Below are 20,564 nucleotides of genomic sequence, written 5' to 3'. Positions count from 1 at the left end.
CGGCCACGTAATGAACGATGCTGGTGTGGGACCGGCACCTTTCATTACGGGCCGCCCTATTACGAGGACTGCTGCGGGTCCCACTAAGGAACGCCTGGTCAGACCAGGCGTCTTCAGCGGGACCCGCTAGCAGTCCAGGACCGCCATTGACGGGCCCATTGTTAGCATCCTCCACATTCCCATTGAGCCCTATCGGGGCTCAAATGGGGATGTACCGGGTCCCGCGAAAGGGATTTACCAGGCCCTCCAAGGTTGGAATGGCCCTGTAAGTCCCCTTTTGCGGGACCCAGACCTGGTACCTGGTATGGGGGTAGGCATGCCGCTTTTAGCGGCATGGCTACCTCCATACTCGTAATGAGGCCTTTTGAGTAATATTTAGGTGCTAGAGATGCTGATCTTGTACTGCAAGATCGTTTTTCAGTGCAAGAAGAGGGGTAGGTTCCACAAAGTCAGTGGAACTTTAGCTCTGTGCACACTTAATAGCAAAGAACAATGCTAAACAATTCAAATGAAATGAAAGTGCAGTTTTAATAGTAACAAAGTGCAGTAGAATGAACGTTCAATAAAGTCATTTGAAAGGTTCCAATTAAGGCAATGTTCGACAAGTTAAATTAAATACCACTTGTTTGTTACAGTATTACAGATTTCACAAAAATGATATTCACAGAGATTGCATACACAGGTTCAAGGTTCACAAAAATTAATTATTTCAAGTGAAAAACACAAGAGTATTGAGTCTTATTGAGGAGATGCTTTCCGATATACTTGTGGATGACCTCAGCTGTATATCGTATTTCTGTACAACGCATTTCGGGCTAAGGTGCCCTTCATCAGGTATGGGCAATTCTCAAATTCAAAGAATTCCTACAAATTAAATACAAAGTATATATTATCGATCTAGAATTAGATTAATGGTTAATGGTTTTGTGCCCGTCACGCCAGCTCCGTCCTCTGTTGAGAAGGGCAACAAATGTGTTGATTTCAGTCGCAGAATCTTGCCTTCTCAGCTGGGGTCGCCCTGTAAATCAGCCATGCATTGTGGAGGGCCCATCGTGACCCACGATGCCCCACACATCCTGCATCCTTTTCTATCTTACCCTTTTCTGACTAGCGGCACACTGGTCACCTTAGGTCCACGAAATGACAGATACTCCCCCTGCCAAAAAAGAGGCTTTCCCACTGGCAGCAGAGACTTTCAACTAAACTGGCCTTCTAAGCACAATGCCCCCCATTATCCCACCCCTAATTCCTGCTCCTCCTTGACTCCAATCCAAGGAGTGCAGCCTGGCATGTGGTCAAAAGCTCTCTGTGGTAACTGCTCCTCAAATTGCCCCCTATGGGGGAGGTAAGAGGGGCAACATCGGTTTAATCAGTGGCGCCCTGAGATCCATGAGTCTTTGTGGGGGGGTTTCAGCGCAGATTAGTAATGACCCACTGGTGTGCTTCACCAGGACTGTGTTTCACTTTTTGAGTGATTTGAGTGAAGGGTTGGGAATTAAGGTAAAATATGATACTTTTTTCACCCATTTGCTATGCTATTTTGTTCAGTGAGGGTTGCTTATGTTTCAGGTAATAACCAACCACTTCGTATATTTCTATATTTATGAATCACTCATACAAATTGAGCCAGGATAGCTCAGCCAGTTAAGCTCTCATTTACCTGAGCACAACTTACAGTCAGATGTTTGAATCCTGACGCGACAAGTCCAACCCTTCTTCCTTCTGTGGTTGTTTAATAAAGCAATAGAACCCGAGGAGGGGGGCATTATCAGTCCGGTAATACCCCCATGGGGTTAGTTACAGGCCTGAGTGAAGTGAGTAGCACCAGGGTACTAATAGTATTTTTATTTGAGTTGAGAAACGGTGTGTCAACTGTTTAAAAACTCGAAAAGCAAATAAATGTCTGCAATGGATTGGGGAGAAGAGGCTGCACGTGGTCCCTTCTCCTATTCCATGGCGGCCATTAAAAAGATAGCAAACAAAGAAAACCAAAGAAAATGGCCACCATGTAACGGGTCGAAGGGACTACGTGTAGTCCCTTCTCCCTGTCCGGAACGGCCAGACGAAGAAAGGGAAGTACCTCCATGGGAAACGGCGCTGCGAAGCGCAGCAGGTTAGTCTGTGTCGGCTGGATAACGACCAGGCGAGGGCCAATCAGATCGATTGATAATCTGATTGTCCCTCGCTGTGTACTCATTCAGCGTAACTACAGTAAATGTTCATAACACCTCTTATTACAGTGATTGGAAGTGGTAGGAAACCGACATGAAGAATTAATTTTAAAAAGTGTTATTATTGACTTTGTTAATGAATCTGCGCTTCATCATTGCTGAATCGCCAATTGTTGCATACGCTGTTTGATCACTGCTGAATTGCTGATTCTCACATACACTGTTTCATTATTGATGATCACCATGGTTGCCTAGTCGATTTAGAGAAAACAAAAAGACAACCACAGGCTGATTGCTGTATCACCATTCCAGAATCCTGGTCACTGATTATTTCATTTCAAACTGGCCCACTCATATCTCTACTCAGAGTTCCAGGGTCAGACTAGGGCATAAAATTGTCTCGGGCACCAATGAAAAAGTGGCCCACAGTTGCAAATGGCAATTCATTCCTTTTGTGACAGACTTTTTGAATAATACCCAAGGGGGAGTTTTTGGATCCAATGTGATGCAAATTGTGCAATTTAAAGAATATGTATTCAGCAACAATGGCCAAAACTACTAGCCCCATAAGGAAGTAACTCATCAAACTGGCCCAGGTTGCCCATAAAAAAGTGGCCCACTTTGACCCGAAATACTGACCAACTCTAGCATTTTGCATTTTGGGTTCGGCATTGCCCTATTGTCCTATTGAGCATTCCGAGCCTGCACAGTTCTACAGACTCTACTCGCAACCAAACTCACACCCTAAACCACCACTAACAGACAGCACCACTTGCTTGTTTTTTGATGTGTGCATTGTTTTTGTTTGAAACTTAAATACTAATCCGGAGGATTTCAAACATACATTTCACAATCAAAACATGAACCGCACGTTACAGTGCATGTTGAAATGAATGAATGTCATTTCAACAAAACATTACGAACAAATGTCACAGCCATGGGAAGACAATCAAATGCGAATGTGCAGGCGGATTGAAATCCCCTGAAAAATGGACTTTGATCAGCTTTTGGGTAAATCGACTTCTAGTCCCTGCAAGCCTGGTGCATGGAGAAACAGCCCTACCTGCCAACACACAACATGGTCCTTAGAGCTCCTTACAAAATAGCCATGCACGTGAAGAGCCTTTACAGTGCACACTGCACATCTCCTTTACATGCTGGTCTTTGGTTCTACGTCTGCATTTTGAGAACATGTGCACATGAACATTGCATTGCTACACACACAGAAGCAGCCACAGATCTAACGTAGTATGGTACAACTTTAGTTGCTGAAATTGCACCCCAAGACCTAAATGTGGATTGTGTGGGAGGGGGTGATAGTCACTTTTAACCTGTGGGTCTCTGGATCCCTGCACCACTCTAAACCACTCCAAAGATGCAACCCCAGAAAGGGCCTGCTGGCTTAATAGCTACAGTCTCTCTCTAAGGTATCCCTACATATTATCCTGTGGGATGTTTTAACCCACTAGGCTCTGCCCTGTGACATCCCTGAGTGCTGGTTGCACCAGAGTCAGCAAAATGGACGCAAAAGCCCTATGCACGCTAAACCTATGAAAATTGCACTTTGAAACCGGAAAAGATGACCGCCAATCTACTTTTCCTGTGTCAGTAGTGGAAGGAGACCACACTGCTGAACCTGTCTCTGGGCTGCCCACCGAATGAACATGGAAACTGCATGAAAGGCAGTTCTTTATTGCGAGTAAACCCAGAAATTGCTCTGAAATCCTTTTTTCTTGGTTCCTGAAAATACAAAATAATGGTCCCAAACATCAGAAAACATCCAACATCCTTGCTGGGTGTTACCCGTCACTGTATTTTAGGAATCAACAGGAAAAGCAGAATCTATCATCAGAATATCCACATTAAGAAGTGTGCTTGCCTGTGAAAATCTGTCAAGATATGGGCGCAGTAACACCGGCCGCCTGTATGACAGCTGTCATTTAATTGCATTAGAAGCTTAAACTTGTGCAGTTAAAATCAAATGGTTGGAATTAAGTGACTTGCTATCAAAAGTAATATAGGTTGCAACTATTTAATCTTTAGTTTTTAGAGACTGGAAGTAGAGTTCTCTTTGCCTGTTTTCAAATTGTAAGTTTATTTTCAACAAAGAAAAATGTAACAATTGACTTTAAAGTAAGCCAGATTCAGCAAAACTACAAACAAGCTTCACTAACTGGGAAAGACACCTCCCTTCTGCTTCCCGCCAAAAGGCCAGGCAATCATATTCAGGTGTTGATGAAGAGGGGAGGAAATTTAGGCTGCTGCTCCTGGGAGAGACAAAGGACTTCCTTGGCTGAAAGGGTATGCAAATGAAGGTGTCAACAGTGCTCTCTGCCAGAGGAAGAAGGCGGGGATTGCTCTAAAGCAACAAGAAACAGTTTTGTTGATTCTCAAAGCACAGAAAAGTATATTTTTGAAAAAGACTGACAAAGGACTGTGCGAATTTGTAAAAATTGTAAAATTACAGTATTGTTAATGTGAATTCTTGGTGTACGTTTTAAAAGGACTCAGAACTCAGTGCGATGTTCTATGAAGGCGAAGTGAAAATTTGGGTTTTGTAGCAATTGTATCGATGTCAGTAGCATGAAACTTCATATGATTATACCCAGATATCATGCGCAAATATGAATGAAATTGTGGACAAATCAGACAATTAGGTCCCGGACCAAAAGTGCGAAAAGTTGCCAAATCCAGACCCAAGCTCTCACAGCGATGGGGCTTGGGTGAATACTTGCTCCACAAAATATATGATATAGATATGCTATTGCTATCAAGTTTGTAAAATTGTAAATATGTATTATATGAGAAGTAGATTTCATGTGCAAAAACAAAGGGGAGGTTTTTCCCTGGATCATAAAACACATCGTCATGATGACACTCTGTTTTCTTCTCCAATCAAGGTGAGAGGAAAGACCCTAACTAATGGACTACTTGGGGGGTGTGGCTAGGATAATTCAGCATACCCACCCCTTTAGTAAACCCATAAATAGAGACTGCTTAGGACCTATAAACACACACATTCAGCCATCAACTGATTGCTGGCGAAGCACTTTGCAAGAGAAATCCATATTCCAGACTCCAGAACTTTGAAAGCAGAAAGGCCCATTTCCAAAGCTGTACCATTCTCAGCTTCGCCTTTAAAAACCCAGAAACCAGATTTCACCCCAGACCTCTAAGGAGAACCAAAGAACAGCCTGGCTGTGCGTGCTGTTGCTGCTTTCCTGCTAATAATTATTGCCATAATCCAAAGATTCAACCCAGTAGAGCTGTGCTGGGACCAGATAGCTGTGAACCAGAACCAGAGCCTGTGAGATCCAGTCCAGTCCCACCGTGCGGTGTCCAGTGCGCCTTGCTGATTGCAGACCAGAGCGCCTTGAGTCCAGTCCGGTTTGCCTAAAACCGCATCTGAAATCCTTATAGTTTTTCTGCAGAAAAAGTTTGCCACACATTTTTCGTTTGGCTCAAATTTATAACGTGTGAAATAGCTGTTCATTGCACCCGACCTCAAAATTAACTTGCTAGTTACTCAATAATCATTGCTAGTGTTGGTCTGATACCCTACAAAGCGGCTCCCACTAGCATTGAAACAATTTCAGTGAATTAAATCCATTTTCAGTGTTTTTACCATTCATGCAAAGCCAACTTTAAACCATTTTTGACAAGTGTGCCAATCAATTCTGTTTTTCTCTGTGTTTGCTGGGGGAATTTGGGATTGATACTATTTTATTGAATTCTGTATTCCTGAAACCTGTTTTCTCTCCTTCCATCTCTTTATATTGCATAGTGGAGGAGTGAGTAGTGTGCAGGGGGAAAGAGTAATCACATTGCATTTTGATTGAACCCACACAAAAGTATTATGTCTGTGCTGCATTATGCTGCATTATTTTTCCTATCATGAACGCCACACACCGTGGGTAATAATAAGCAGCGCTCAGATACCTGAGGGTTCGTAGCGCTATATAAATGCCAAATTATTATTATTTTATTATTATTACTCCTTGAGATTAAAAAGATTGTTTAGTGTGACATCACCCCATTGGTGATTATTGCATAACCATTAAAAATAGTGTGATATATTGTGAACTACCTAAATATTTTAACTTTCCAAACCAGCCTGATTCCTGGTTCAGTGTCACCGGGGGGGGGAGCGGGAGGGAATTCAAAGAGAGGGGCGTGATATAAGTGGTATAAGTCGTCTGTCTCGCCATAGACACATTTTTTGGGGGGGATAATTTGTGGGAGCGGAGGTTGTGGGGGTGTCCCCCCTCACATTTAAAAATGGGTTGCGAGGGTGTCCCCGGCAGGGTCCATGGCTCAATATCGCCGCAAAAATATGGCGATATTTTTGTATCGCGATATTTTTGCGGGGACATTAACACATGGAACCCTCTCTAACTGGAGTCCTCCATTCGAATGTGAGCAATGACTAGAGCCATCATTGGCCTCAGTGCAGATGTGCCAGGGTCTGCCCCATTACTCACAGGTATGTTGTTCTCCCCATCAAGCTGTCCCTACGATTTGCTCATCCCTAGATTCTGGTTGCAAATTCAGGGCGCCCCAGATTCCCTCACTTCCTGGAGGACTTTATGCCTTCATACTGGCCCTAAGCTAAGACCTGGGAATATCAAAGCAGTGCAATGTACATCACTAATTACATGTTTTATGCCCTGACAATCTTGTGTAATGCAGCTTCATAACTCCAAAATCAAACGAAATGTTCATGTTATTGAGTGATCTTTGTATGTAAGGAAGTGGCGGATATCACTTAAATCCACATGTGCTGTTATTGATGTTTGGACTGTACAATTGAGGTACTGCCTACACTTTGAAGGAAATGTTTTGTATATTTTGGTTTGTTGATTTTGTTCTTCTATGTATGGAAAAATACATAAAGGATCACAATAGATCAACCTGCTTTAATTACCATCTTGCTTCGTTTAACCTCTAAAGTGTAATGATGCAACAACCCCAAGCAGGCCACACACTGTGCACATCCAGTTACTTAGCAGCCGATAGATAATGCAGTGAAGGGCGTTGTTCACTACTGAATTACACTATCTTGCAAAAACACTAATATGAAACCAACCTTTATCTCCCATAATATGCACACATTTATTCACAATGATGATGACAGCGGGAAAACTTCAAAGTGGACACAGAAAAGAAATGTCTCCTATGGTATAATGCAGTGATGCATTCAGAATAATGCATCATTAAGTTCCTTAGTTCCAAAGTTGTCCCACTCAAAGGAAAAGCACATTGAATAGAAACATGACCAGAGCGGTGACTCACTTTGTACAATGACATTGTCAGGCATATCTTCCTGTTCCAGGATGGCCTGTAAAAATACTGCCTTTGGCAAAATCCAATGGGCCACTGAAAGGTGCTCTCTGCATCACACAGCAAGGGGTTGTTATGCATTGGGAGCCCTGTTATTATTCTATAAACACACTGCAATGCAGCACACAAGGGGAAAATGTCAATGAACCAAGTAGCTCAACAAATATCTCCTCCAAACTATACACTTGCATTAGCTTCCACAAAATGGCAGGTACTTTAACCTACCCTTCAACATGATGTCTTCTACCTGCCTCATGGAGCAGGTGCTTGAATCTTTTACAGTCTGTTGTGAGGGTTTTGAAACGGAGCTAAACCTCTCTCCATCCTAACCTAGAAATACCATAATGGACACTGCTCCTACATTGTGTGCGGACATCCTGAACATTGAGGCTCAGCTGTTTAAATGAAGCAGGAGATGCACTTCCCAGTGCTAGCTGCAAAACTGTGGAACTCCATCCCAGACTCTGTCAGAGCCATATCCCCATTCCAGTGCTTCAAATCCAATGTAAAAAAGTGGATAGATTCCCTAGACTGCTGCTAAGACTTCACCTTCTGCACACATCCCTGGTGCTCCTGCACTACTGTATATAGCAGCACACTGCCTACTGTGTCATATGTTCATATGTACATATAATGGATCACCTATTGCTTTTATGTCATCTGTAACCTGTAACTCTGTAACCTGTAACTCTGTAACCTGATGTCTACGCCCAGATGTCTCCGGGTCCAGCGTGCACTATAAATGAATAAACAATTACAATCTTAAACTGGAGAACAACTTTATATAAAACCAATCCCAGAAAGACGATTTCGTTTTAATGAATTATGACAATTCGAACAAAATGTTTCTTCACAAAGAAAATATGTCAATTGCATCAATGTGCTGGTTCTAACATGACCACAAAGTGATGATAGAAAGATATGAATTAATCATAACCACTGGCAATCTCTCCCATCAGTCTTCCATTCCATAATTGTTTGTGCTGTCATTTCCATTAAGGAGAAAAAAAAACATTTGCTATTAAGTCTTGGTAGCACACAAAATGGGGCAGCCAGGTAAGTAACCCCAGACATGTTTCATCCTGGTTCAGTGTCATGAGTGAGGTTGTGGCTTAGAAACCCTGGGACAGTGTGCTGGTTCTCCAGGACCCGAGCACCCTCATAGTAGACATTAGGGGCCCTGGCATGGTGGCCGGTCCAGGTCCAGCAGCAAATGGACTCCCTAGAGGCGAATGAATAGGTCAGTCTGTGGGATCAGTTCCATTATACGCGTTTTCTGATAGCTGGACTCCAAAGTTCTGCAGGGAGTCAAGGAGGGCTTTGACGCTGTCTCTGCTCTAGTCATAAGATTGTCTCGCCACTGCTCACCTGAGTTAAATCTATTCATGTAGTCATGTGTTCTGTGAGGTAACTCGTGTCCATGCGTAACAGCAGCTCCTAAAGAGAAAACCGTCTAGGCCTGCCAGCTTTCATCATGTATGTTTGGGGTCGAGTACCGGATTACTCATTTCAGAAAAGGGGAAACGTCTTTGCGAAATGGCATGTTGGTCAATCACCCAATCATGTGGCGCCTCTTCCAAAGAGATTTTTCATAGCAGGTATAGCACGCTATACATGTAACGACGTCAGGGTAGTGGCCGTGGAAGGGGAGAAAAGAGATGAAATCGGTCCTGCAAAAAAACTCTGGTAAAGTCTTGGTTCCATGTTCTCCAGACACATTAATATGAAGCTACTCGAAATACGCCCTGGAGCCCGCTGATGGCCCGTTGGGGTTTTTGGAATGATATGACATAAAGGAACGTACCATGTCCCTGGGGGGGGGGGGCTGAGGAGCCTCAGGCAGGGGCGTTGCTAGGGGGGGGGGGGCTAAGGGGGCTATAGCCCCTGATCTTTTGGTTGTAGCCCCGGATAGAATCTCAGGAGCTACAGCCAAAAGCCTAGCTAGCCCCCAGTCCCAACAGTTCCGACATCAGCTTAGCCCCGGGTCTTTTCCAGACCTAGCAACTCCCCTGGCCTCAGGGTTGGAGTCTTCCTGTGTCATGCATGCGTCTGCCATGGAACGGGCGCTGCGCAAGAAGCACACTTTTTGATGTATCTGTTATTGTCCATTCTTTTCCATCCCGCCACTTTGTGTACCTGCTTGAGTCTTTGCACACTGGGCAAGTTATCGCAATTACATTTAGCGGGTCAGTGTGACCTAACGACTTCACTCCGCCCACCTCACTCCCGAAGTGCACTTGTGCCAGGGTGATTGAACGGTCAGCTTGGCTGGCAGAATCGCCACGAGATCATGCTCTGGCTGAGTGGGTCGTGTCTTTGAGTGGTGAGAGTGTGTTTGTTTGATGTGGCTTGTATAGTTCTGTCAGTAGGTGTGTGTGTGTGTGTATGTGTGTGCATGTGCTTACAGTTACCCCAGGGTTCGGCGCGCGGTACAAATAAAGAACCTAAACTAAACAGTTGCGCAGAGAGACATTGCTTGGGGCGGTTGCAGTGGGACGCTGGCCAGGGCGCTGGTGCAGCCAGTCCCCACCCTTCCCAGTGCCCTTGACATTACACTGGAGGGTTTCCTCTTTGGGGCAGCACGTGGCCTCGCACTGGGGTCTCTTAAATCACTTTCTAAGAAGTATGTGTTATCAGCAGAGGATTTAAAAGTGGAAGTGATAAGTGGTAGGTGGATGCAGACAGAGGAGTGGGTGATTGGGAGTGACTATTGTCGCTGGCATTTTCCCTACAATGTGTGCATGCCAGTGATTAGAAAGGAGAGGGGTGCATAACCAGCTGATCACTCCGTGAAACATTTATTACACTCAGGAAAGTTAAACCATTTTCTTTCTCTTTGTATCTTTAAAACAGATTTGTGTAGGCCCAAATGACTTTGCATGCTGGCCCTTCTTCCATCTAGGATTGAAAAGCCAAAGCTACAATCAAACTCTTATTTCTCAACATGGTATAATAACGATGTCTGTTTTGTCAGTTTGGTGTATTATGTCATGTGCGTTGTTTTTTAATTATGGCTTTTACGTTGGTGCTATAAACAGAATAATTTTAGCTCTTGGAACCCAAACATAAGGCCATACATGTACCAACTAAACTTGGAAGCCAGGAAGCTATGCGCTCAAGTGCCTAAATTGCAGACGGGGCTTAAATCCCAACTTCACTATTTAACCAAAGTGTGTGATCCTGGGCACATATTTCATCTCACTGTTGCTTATATTTTTAAATTAGGAGTCCTTAGAATTGCTTCAGATTTGATGAAGAGAACGGAGTAAAACCCAGGTGCAGGGCGAAGTAACTGACTGATCTCGAAAAACTGCACCAGGAGGGCCCAGCTGTCTGACTCCCCTAAACATGAAATGGATTTAGGGGTCCGGTTGCTTTATTGTGTATCGTTACCTTTGGCTCTCTGTCTGGCCCTGTGAGTGCTTTACATTCCCCTAATTCTGTAAAACCGTTTGCCATTGTTTATACAATAAAGTTGAGTAGAAATAAAGAAAGGCTTCCGTTTGCAGTGTACTTACTCCTCAACACCCTGACTCACGAGTTACTTAATTGTGCAACATTGGTAGCGCTACCAATTATAGCTTGTGCCTAGTGAAAATAGTTTCTTCGTTGCAACATAGCCACCATACAAAGTGTATCTCCTCATCACGTATCTGTGGTTTCCAAACGTGTGGGTCGCCCTGGGGGGAGGTCCTGATTTCATTTCTAATTGTTGCTGATGGTTGAATGGAGTTTCAGGGCATAACACATCAATAAACACCTGTTCTGGAGCTGACGACGGAAAACGTCCGCAAAATGGAGGAGGCAGCAGGGTAACCCCTGCGGGGTCATGCCGCCGGGAGCGTGGGCCCTCACCCGGAAGGGTAAAGGACAAGGGGGCGAAACGGCGCCAAAGCTGAATGGGCCAGAAAGCCCGCGAAGGATAAACAAAAGGAAGGGGGCGGGGCTTGCAGGATATAAGCAGGCGGGACCAGGGACCAGGCATCTCGCTCCTGCACTGGGACCCGGTCGCCGCCACCTGACAAGGACAAGGAATTTCGTTTCGTTGCCGCTCGCCCGCCCAGCAGAAGGAAGGAGGACCAGTGACCGGGCCGGGAAATGCGTCGAGAAAACGACCACGAGGAAGCAGCAGGCGGGATCGTGCAGCCGGTGGAGGACAGCCGGCGTGCGTGGAAGGGCGGCCCAGCTGATCGGGAGTTGCGGCGCGGCTGGAAGTAGAGACGGAGGACTGCTAGCTGGATCGCCCGCCTAGCAGAAGGAGCCGAGCAGAGCCAGGAACGCGGAGGGAGGTCGACCGCAAGGATCCGGCAGGCGGGATCGCGCAGCCGGGGGAAGACAGCCGGCGGGCGCGGAGGAGCAGCGCAGCTGATCTGAAGCAGTGGCGTGAGAAGGCAGGCCCAGCCCAGGACCAGGTATCGAGGTGTCGAAGGCGGAGCAGAGCTGCTGGTGAGCCCGCCTAGCGGCTGCCGGAGGCAAGGAGCAAGGAAAGTCGGCCGGGTCACACGGGGCTGCAACCCGGTCGGAGGAACAGGTCGAGGGGAACACCAGCCGGAGGCGCATCCGCGAGCGCAAGCCCGCCCCCGGTTCCCCGCCCCCCCCCCTCTCACGGCCAGAAACATCCCGGGCGGAGGGGCCAACGCAGGGGCACGCAGACGCCCACGCCCTCCCTCCAAGAGGACGGAAGCATTCGGCAGGCCGCAAGGAGGCAGCCGCAGGGGAGGAGCGGCTACACATGAGCACTGAACACGGGCAGCAGCAACGAGCGGCCCAGGAGAAGCAAGAAGCAGGTGGTTGACCCATTGCGAGGCCGCCAAATGGATCTGGCGTCATTCATGGAATTGGCCAGGGTGGCAGCAGCAACCCATGGCCCGGACTGGATGTCCAGGATGGTGGCCCAACCTAGCCAGGAAGGGCGCAGCCAGGGGGTGGAAAGCTCCCCTCTGATGTTTCAGGACAGTGGCAGCGAGGCCACCGTGATCGAGGCCGAGATCCACAGCCTGGGGGAGGAAGAAGAAGAAGAGGAGACCCAGGGGAGCAAAAGGAAAAGGACAATGACGGCCAGGGCTAAAGCGAGCAAGGAGCAGGCCAGCAGCACCAAGAGAGCACGGCAGAAGGGGAGGGCGCAGGAGGATGCGGCCTTAACGGCTCCTACACCTGCTGAGGCTCCAGGGAATCGAGTGAGCCCACCCAACGCTCCTGCGACCAGAACGGTGGATGTCGCGGGTGGAGGAACAACATCCCTGGAGACAGTGAAAGGTATGGTGTTAGAATGCATGCAAGCATGGGGGAAAATGGGGCAAATGCCGAATGTTGTGCCCAGTACTGGTATGGTGGTAGGGGGACTGTCTCAAGGAAGTATAGCCACGCATCTGGGGGCATCACAAGGGCTGGGAGGGCCCTGGTGCAGCGGTAGCACTCAAGGCTGGGCACAGGCGGGTGGAATAAGTCAATTGCCTCAGAAGAGGGGGATACCGCCCGGGGGTTTCTTATCTGTCGGGCTGCCTAGTGTGGGCCCACCTATGGGAGGCGGGCAGCAAGCACAGTTGGCAGGGCTCCCGTGGGGTCAAGAATGGACAAACCAGGGGCCAGGGGCGTCGGTAAGCATGGAAGGAGCCCAGCAGTTGGCTTCAGGGTCGCCGGCAGGGGCACAGGGGATGCAGAAGGAGGCAGGGCCTGGTGCAGTCTTGATAGGGGGGCTGAGCGCGGCGCAGCCCGTAGCAGCAGGCCTGATCAGCAGTGAAACAGGGGGTTTGTGGGGGCAGGCAACCCAGTATGGGAGGCCAATGCCAGGGTTCGCACCTATGCGGGCTACGGTGAATTCTCTGGTGTGGCACATTCCATGGGGGATCAAGGAGAGGTTGGGGAGGAAGGAATTCATTGACATCTTTGATTTGTTGGGGATCGTCCCCACGGGGGGAGGACTAAAGGAACTGTCTGAAAAGGAAAAAGAGAAAAGGGACAGGGAGGCCACCAAGGTGGAGCGTTCCATTAACAACTGGCTAAAAGCTTATAGGATGTATATGTCAGTAATGTTGGAGAGGTACCCGCAGGATGCACTGGCGATGATAGCGTACGAACAATATGTGCATGATTTGTATCAGAAGTATGGAGGCGAGGGATGGCTGGAGTATGACCGAGGCTTTAGATTAAAAATGCAGATATGGCCAGCAATGTCATGGGACGAGATGGATGTCGGGGGGTACATGGACAAAGTGGTGCCCTGCAGGGAATCACAGGACGAGTCACCAGGAGAGAAGTCTCGGGGTGGGAGAGGCAGAGGCGGGTTGCCGCAACGGGGGAGAGGGTCCTTTCGCGGGCCCTCCTCCTGGGTGTACCGGGCAGCAGCCCACCAGGGGGAGCCAGAAGTCTGCTGGCGGTTTGCAGAAGGGTATTGCTCATACGGGAAGACATGCAGGTACAAGCACCAGAGGGGCGGTGGTACGGGCACCCGCAGGGCCACTCCGGGAGAGGCTAAACCCGGGGATGGAGGGAAACAAAAGAATAAAGGGAATGTTGAGTGATGCGCCGACAAAACAAGGCAATGCTGTGGTAACAATGAATGACAAATGTATGATTAAAAGGGCATTGCCCACACCAGTTAGCCTTCTTGCCATGACTCCCTTCCTAAATGAGTACCATAACAAAGCCGACGCAAAATTGCTATCGCAAGGGTTCAGGTGGGGCTTTAGGATCCCGGGGGCAGGTTCTCAAGGGGGAAGGGAGGCGGCCAACCTACGATCGGCTCTGGAGAATCCCGAGGTGGTGGAAAGGAAGGTTAACAAAGAGGTGGGGCTGGGGAGAGTGGCCGGCCCATTTTCTAGGCCCCCCATGAGCAATCTGGTAGTATCGCCGCTAGGACTGGTGCCGAAGAAGGAGGAGGGTCAATTCCGCCTGATACACCACCTATCCTTCCCCGAGGGTCAGTCAGTGAACAGCGGCATCCCAGAGGAACAGTGCAGGGTGCAGTACGCCTCCCTGGAGGATGCGATACTAATGGTAAAAGCGGCAGGGGAAGGGGCATTGTTGGGGAAAGCTGACATAGAATCTGCCTTCCGTCTATTACCAATCCACGAGGATAGTCACCACTTGCTGGGTTTTAAGGTGGGGGACAAGTACTACTATGACAAATGCCTCCCCATGGGGTGCGCCATTTCCTGCTCATATTTTGAGGCATTCAGCTCCTTTCTGGAGTTTACGGTAAGGCAGGAGATAAAAAATGGGGGAATGTTGCACTACTTGGATGATTTTCTCTTCGTGGGGAGGGAGGGGACGGATGAGTGCAGATCCATGATGGAGATATTTCAAAATAAAATGGAACGACTAGGGGTTCCCCTTGCACCAGGAAAGACCATGGGGCCAGCAACGACATTGACATTTCTGGGGATCGAGATCGATTCAGTTAAAGGGGAGTGTAGGCTCCCTCAGGACAAGGTAGAAAAACTGAGGGGCTTGATTCGGGAGCTGATGGGTAAAAACAAAGCGACCTTGAGGGAATTGCAAGTGCTGGCTGGAAACCTCAATTTTGCAGGCAAAGTGATACCAGCAGGGAGGGCATTTGCCAGAAGTGTAGAACTAAAAACGGTGGGCTTACAACATGCCGCACAGCACGTCAGATTGGGTGCAGAGGTAAAAGAGGATCTCAGAATGTGGGATGGCTTCCTGTCAGGTTCCAGCGGGGTGGCAATCTGGAGGGCGGACTGGGCAAGCAGTCAGAGGCTCAAACTGTTCACGGATTCATCCGGGTCCCTGGGTTTCGGGGCTATCCTGGGGGACAGATGGTGCGGCATGGCGTGGCCAGAGGAATGGCACAAGGAGGGGATCACAAAAGATATCACGCTACTAGAGCTATTCCCCATAGTGGTTGCATTCAAGCTGTGGGGCGGGCAGCTGCAAAATTCCAAGGTCTCGCTATGGTCGGACAACTTGGCTGTGGTACAGATCATTAACACAGGATCGTCCAGTAACCCGAGGGTGCTGAGGCTCCTCAGAGAACTCACCAGGAGTTTGTTAGAGTTGAACATCGAGGTTAGAGCACGGCACATTCCAGGGGTGAAAAACACGGCCGCTGACTCTCTGTCTCGTTTACAGTGGGACCGGTTCCGGGAGAGCTGCCCCGAAGCAAGGGAGGAGATGACCCCATTCGAGGTACAATGGTGGGGGATGATTGGGGCGATCTGACCGCATTAGTTGAAACTGCCCTGGCACCCGGTACAACCAAGAGGTACAGGGCTTGTTGGATTCGGTTTGCACAGTTCCAAGAGGAGGTACTAGCAGGGGACCGCGGGGAGAACCCGGTGAGAGCATTCATAGGCTGGTGCTGGAAGACAGGGAAGACTCAGGCTTGGGTAAGCTATCACCTAGCGGCCATAGCACATCATGCAAAAGTACACGGGGAGAAGGACCCCACTAAGGAGCATTATGTCATACTGGCCATGAAAGGCTGGGCGAGGCAAAGCACAGCAAAACCGGATGAGAGACGGCCAATCGATATTGGGAAATTGCACGGATTAATTAAATGCCTGGGGGAAGTATGTCGGGATGAATCGGAGCGTGTGCTCTTCTCGGCGGCTTTTACTGTGGCATTTTTTGGGGCGCTCAGAATCAGCGAATTGGTGCCGGAAAACAAGAACGGCAAAGGGAGTGGGTTCTTGCGCGTCAGGGACATCCAAGTGGGGAGCGCTCAGGTCGTCATTTATGTGAGGCGGTCAAAGACGGATCAGAAAGGAAAGGGTACGGCGCTGACCGTACATGCCATTCAGGCGAGCAGGGTTTGCCCGGTGGCGGCAGCGGCAAACTTTATGCGACAGAGGCGGCCATCAGGGGCTGAGGCGCCATGGCTCACTCACAAGGATGGGTCCGCGCTAAGCCGATTTCAGTTCAAAAAAGTAATGTCCCTTGGGCTGGAGAGAATGGGTATGGCAGGGGGCCAGTTTGGGACACATTCCTTTCGGATTGGGGCCGCCACCTCAGCATCAGTCGGGGGGCTAGGGGCCGAAGAGATTAAGAGATTGGGGAGATGGTCGTCAGGATGTTATAAACGTTATGTCAGGCCGGAAAAAGTGTAAAGATAACCATGCCGTTCCCTCCATGTCATTTACCAGCAGTGCACCAAAGGAAACTACGCACAGTATGGGTGGTGGGGCACTCATTCATCTCAAGGGCAAAGGCAAGCTGGAACCAGCAGCAAGAGATCTTGACGGCAGGAGAATTCAAGATCGAATGGCACGGGGTGCCAGGGATGAAATGGGCCCAGCTGAAAGGGCAATTGCATACGCTGCTAAACAAACGGCGGAAGCCGGATGTGTTGGTAATACACTTGGGAGGGAACGACCTGACCAGCTTAGGGAGGGGGATCTTGCTGAGAGACATCACAAGCTCTTTACAGGAAATATCAGCACAGATGGGGGAGACGGAGATCATCTGGTCCGAGGTGATTCCGCGGTTGCAATGGAGGGGGGCAGCAAACCATTCGGCGGTAGAGAAATCAAGGAGGAAGCTGAACGGGGCAGAGGCCAAATTCTGCAAGGGCAGAGGTTTCTATCAGATCAGGCATGGCCGGATTGACGGGAAGACCCCCGAGTATTTCTTAGCCGATGGGGTGCACTTATCCCCTAAGGGAATGGAGCTCTTTTTCTGGAACATTTGCACCAAATTGCTGGAATTGTGAGAAGGAATGAGGAAGAAGGGAGCCAACGGAGGGCGGGAACCCACCGGTTGGCGTGGCGGTGTTTGGGCAACCAAGCACAAATGATAGACTCCGGACGAGCCAGAAGGAAACAGAATGGGTCTTCGCTCTTCTGGACCAGCGCCTCTTGGGCCTAAACGGCGGGGGCGCCTGGTAGGAACAAACAAGGCTCAGCTTCCCCCCCGAAACAAACGGCGCTCTCCCCACCCACGGACCCCTGCACGGGCAGGATAGGAACAGGTACAATGGGTCGGGGGAGTTGGGGGCCTACTATACCAAGTATAGGGGGAAGCAAAGGAAATCCGGCAAGCAAGCGCCACACGCGCAGAATGAGGTCACTATTGTGTACAAATACTTCTGTTGTCATGGAAATAAAACTGCGGCCAATTTTGCCAATTGAAATCTTGTGTCATGCCAATTCATGGGGGTTAAAAACATTGTGTGCATGCGCAAAGATAATTGGGAGTAAAGGCAAATGGACGGCTGCAGGGGTTATGGAGCTGACGACGGAAAACGTCCGCAAAATGGAGGAGGCAGCAGGGTAACCCCTGCGGGGTCATGCCGCCGGCAGCGTGGGCCCTCACCCGGAAGGGTAAAGGACAAGGGGGCGAAACGGCGCCAAAGCTGAATGGGCCAGAAAGCCCGCGAAGGATAAACAAAAGGAAGGGGGCGGGGCTTGCAGGATATAAGCAGGCGGGACCAGGGACCAGGCATCTCGCTCCTGCACTGGGACCCGGTCGCCGCCACCTGACAAGGACAAGGAATTTCGTTTCCACCCACCCACCCGCGAAATACAAGGAGGAGGACACCCGGGTTGTGCTGTCGCAGGGCACCCAGGTCAGAAGATGACAAGTTGGCGGTGTTTGGGCAACCAAGCACAAATGATAGACTCCGGACGAGCCAGAAGGAAACAGAATGGGTCTTCGCTCTTCTGGACCAGCGCCTCTTGGGCCTAAACGGCGGGGGCGCCTGGTAGGAACAAACAAGGCTCAGCTTCCCCCCCGAAACAAATGGCGCTCTCCCCACCCACGGACCCCTGCACGGGCAGGATAGGAACAGGTACAATGGGTCGGGGGAGTTGGGGGCCTACTATACCAAGTATAGGGGGAAGCAAAGGAAATCCGGCAAGCAAGCGCCACACGCGCAGAATGAGGTCACTATTGTGTACAAATACTTCTGTTGTCATGGAAATAAAACTGCGGCCAATTTTGCCAATTGAAATCTTGTGTCATGCCAATTCATGGGGGTTAAAAACATTGTGTGCATGCGCAAAGATAATTGGGAGTAAAGGCAAATGGACGGCTGCAGGGGTTAACGGCTGAATCATTCAATTCAGAGCAGACTGGTTGAAACCCCTGATCGTGCAGAAGCGCTGTGTGCTTTTCCATCAGCACATTCCAGGAGAGTGTTTAACTGTCTAAGACAATGAACAAACAGAAGAAAACTATGAAAGCGAGTTACCTTTAGTTTGTAGTTTCTCCCCATCACTTCTAAGGACTTTAATTACAACTTATTAAAATCCGATTCTATGTGCATTCCAGTGATTTTCTAATGTTGGGTGGGGGGGGAAGTGGGATGGAGGTTTGTGAGATGGGGGTGGGTTCTAGGGTTGTTCTGCTTGGTGCTAAAATGGCTAGAAACTGCCTTAGTTGTGCATGCGTGCATTTTATGGATTGTGTGTGTTGTGCTCCTGTGTGTTGATTCCAAGTTGGGATAGTTGAGTGTCGGCATACTTCATGCGTGTGTGTATGCGTTACTTTATGTGTTGCACACGTGTGTTGTGGACTATATACGTGTGTGTCCGCTGGGTTGGGGTGGGGTGGGGTGGGGGGGGCATATTATCATGCTCAATGTTCAGCTCTGAAACATTCCATCAACTGTAGGAAAAGCCAGGCCTGGGGTGGGGGTGGGGCCGTGGGGGGCGGGGGGGGGGGGGGGGGTCTTATGTATGGATAGCACAAATCATGACCCTTTTTCATGTTTGAGGACCATTAACCCCTGCTGCTCCAGCAGGAGTTCATTACCTACGTGGGCTTTTTATCGAGGGGCGCGTGTCCTTGCCGTGCATGGATGTTGCGTTGTGCTACACTCTGCCGTGAACGGTGACACGTGACACAGCTCACCGAGTAGTGCTACTGTCCCCAGTCTCCAGGCGCGCATCTTCTGCAAAGCTAGTGCCTCCCTAGAAGCAACCCGCCTGCAATACTAATAATAATGGCAAGCATGCGACTACAAGGGCTGTTTACTGCCACCCACCATCACATGTCGTGATAGCGGGCCATGTCGGGACACATTCTATTGATCACTACGGCAGTCATCCATGGGCCATGCGCAGACATCGCGAATGCCATGTGAATGGTGGCTCAGCTCATAGACTTTCCTCACCGACGCCTCCACGCCCGGGAATTGCCTCAGTCCAAGGAATAAAAAGAACCACGTCGGCCTGCACGTATACCGGGGCTTCTAAGCCCCCTGTCACCAGAGAGAGCCGAGGCTGCGGGCACGAGGGCAAAGCCACGCACCCCTTGCAAGAGCAAGCGGGTGTGTTTCAGCTCGCCCCCGGGCCAGACGCGAGGGGAAGGTAAATCACATTTCACTTTCGGATGGAAGCGTCTCTGTACCTGATCCTCCTGTATCCCGGTGCCAGGGGACGCTCCTGGTCCCGCTCCAGCGCCTCGCAGGTGCCGCTCCTCCTCTCCTCGCGCGCCAGCCTGTGCGGAGACCTGTGCAGGTCCCTGGACATGTCACTCGCGGGCGCTCCCGGGAACCTTGCACTCATGCTGCCATTGCTAAGATCCAGAAGATGCGTGCGCGCGCGCTCACCTGGCAGCCAGGTGCAATCAATCTGAGTACAGTGCTTCCGAGGCAATGTGTCAGCTGTCCCTACCCGCACCCCAGGGCTTGTTTTGGCAGTAGCAGCACTCCGGGGACTGGCTGCCCTCTGAGCCAATGAATGCAGCCGACCGGGAGCGCTGTCGCGATTAGAGCCAATAGATTTCATTAGTGGGCGGGCTCTGAATTGTTGAACACAGTAGAATAACTTTGCCAGCATAAGGGCAGAGTTCCAAGGCACATAGTCGTTTCAACCAGTCCCTCCAGTTGTCTGAAAATGTATAGTTTATACAAACAACCTTTAAAAACAATGAGTGTATTTTAATAAGCAGGGCCTGGGCTATGTACAGCATACATATCTCTCTTTGACGATACATTCAAGTGACGTAATGTACACCACTAATGACAGCTCAGCCATCTAAAACACCCAAGACACCCAAGCTAGGGAAAGTGGGGGAAGGTTCTGCTGTGAAATTTAAATACCCAAGTAAAACAATGATCGAATTAAGCTTTTAAGTAAATCATAACCACAGGCA

The 20,564-nt window shown here is 49.3% G+C and overlaps 1 protein-coding gene across 1 annotated transcript in view; it reads right to left on the bottom strand.

Moving 5' to 3' along the window:
• EXPH5 (exophilin 5) overlaps positions 1-20,075 on the bottom strand; it is a 756,247-nt gene extending 736,172 nt beyond the window's left edge. The window contains exon 1 of the mRNA XM_069640259.1: positions 19,818-20,075. Within this exon, the coding sequence (XP_069496360.1) occupies positions 19,818-19,975 (158 nt within the window). The 5' untranslated portion in view covers positions 19,976-20,075. The remainder of the gene's footprint in view (positions 1-19,817) is intronic.
• Between the last annotated feature and the right edge of the window lie 489 nt (positions 20,076-20,564).

The sequence above is a fragment of the Ambystoma mexicanum genome, chromosome 7q (assembly GCF_040938575.1).
Source record: "Ambystoma mexicanum isolate Mex_15411 chromosome 7q, UKY_AmexF1_1, whole genome shotgun sequence".
NCBI lineage: Eukaryota > Metazoa > Chordata > Amphibia > Caudata > Ambystomatidae > Ambystoma > Ambystoma mexicanum.
This window is presented reverse-complemented; position numbering and strand designations above follow the sequence as displayed.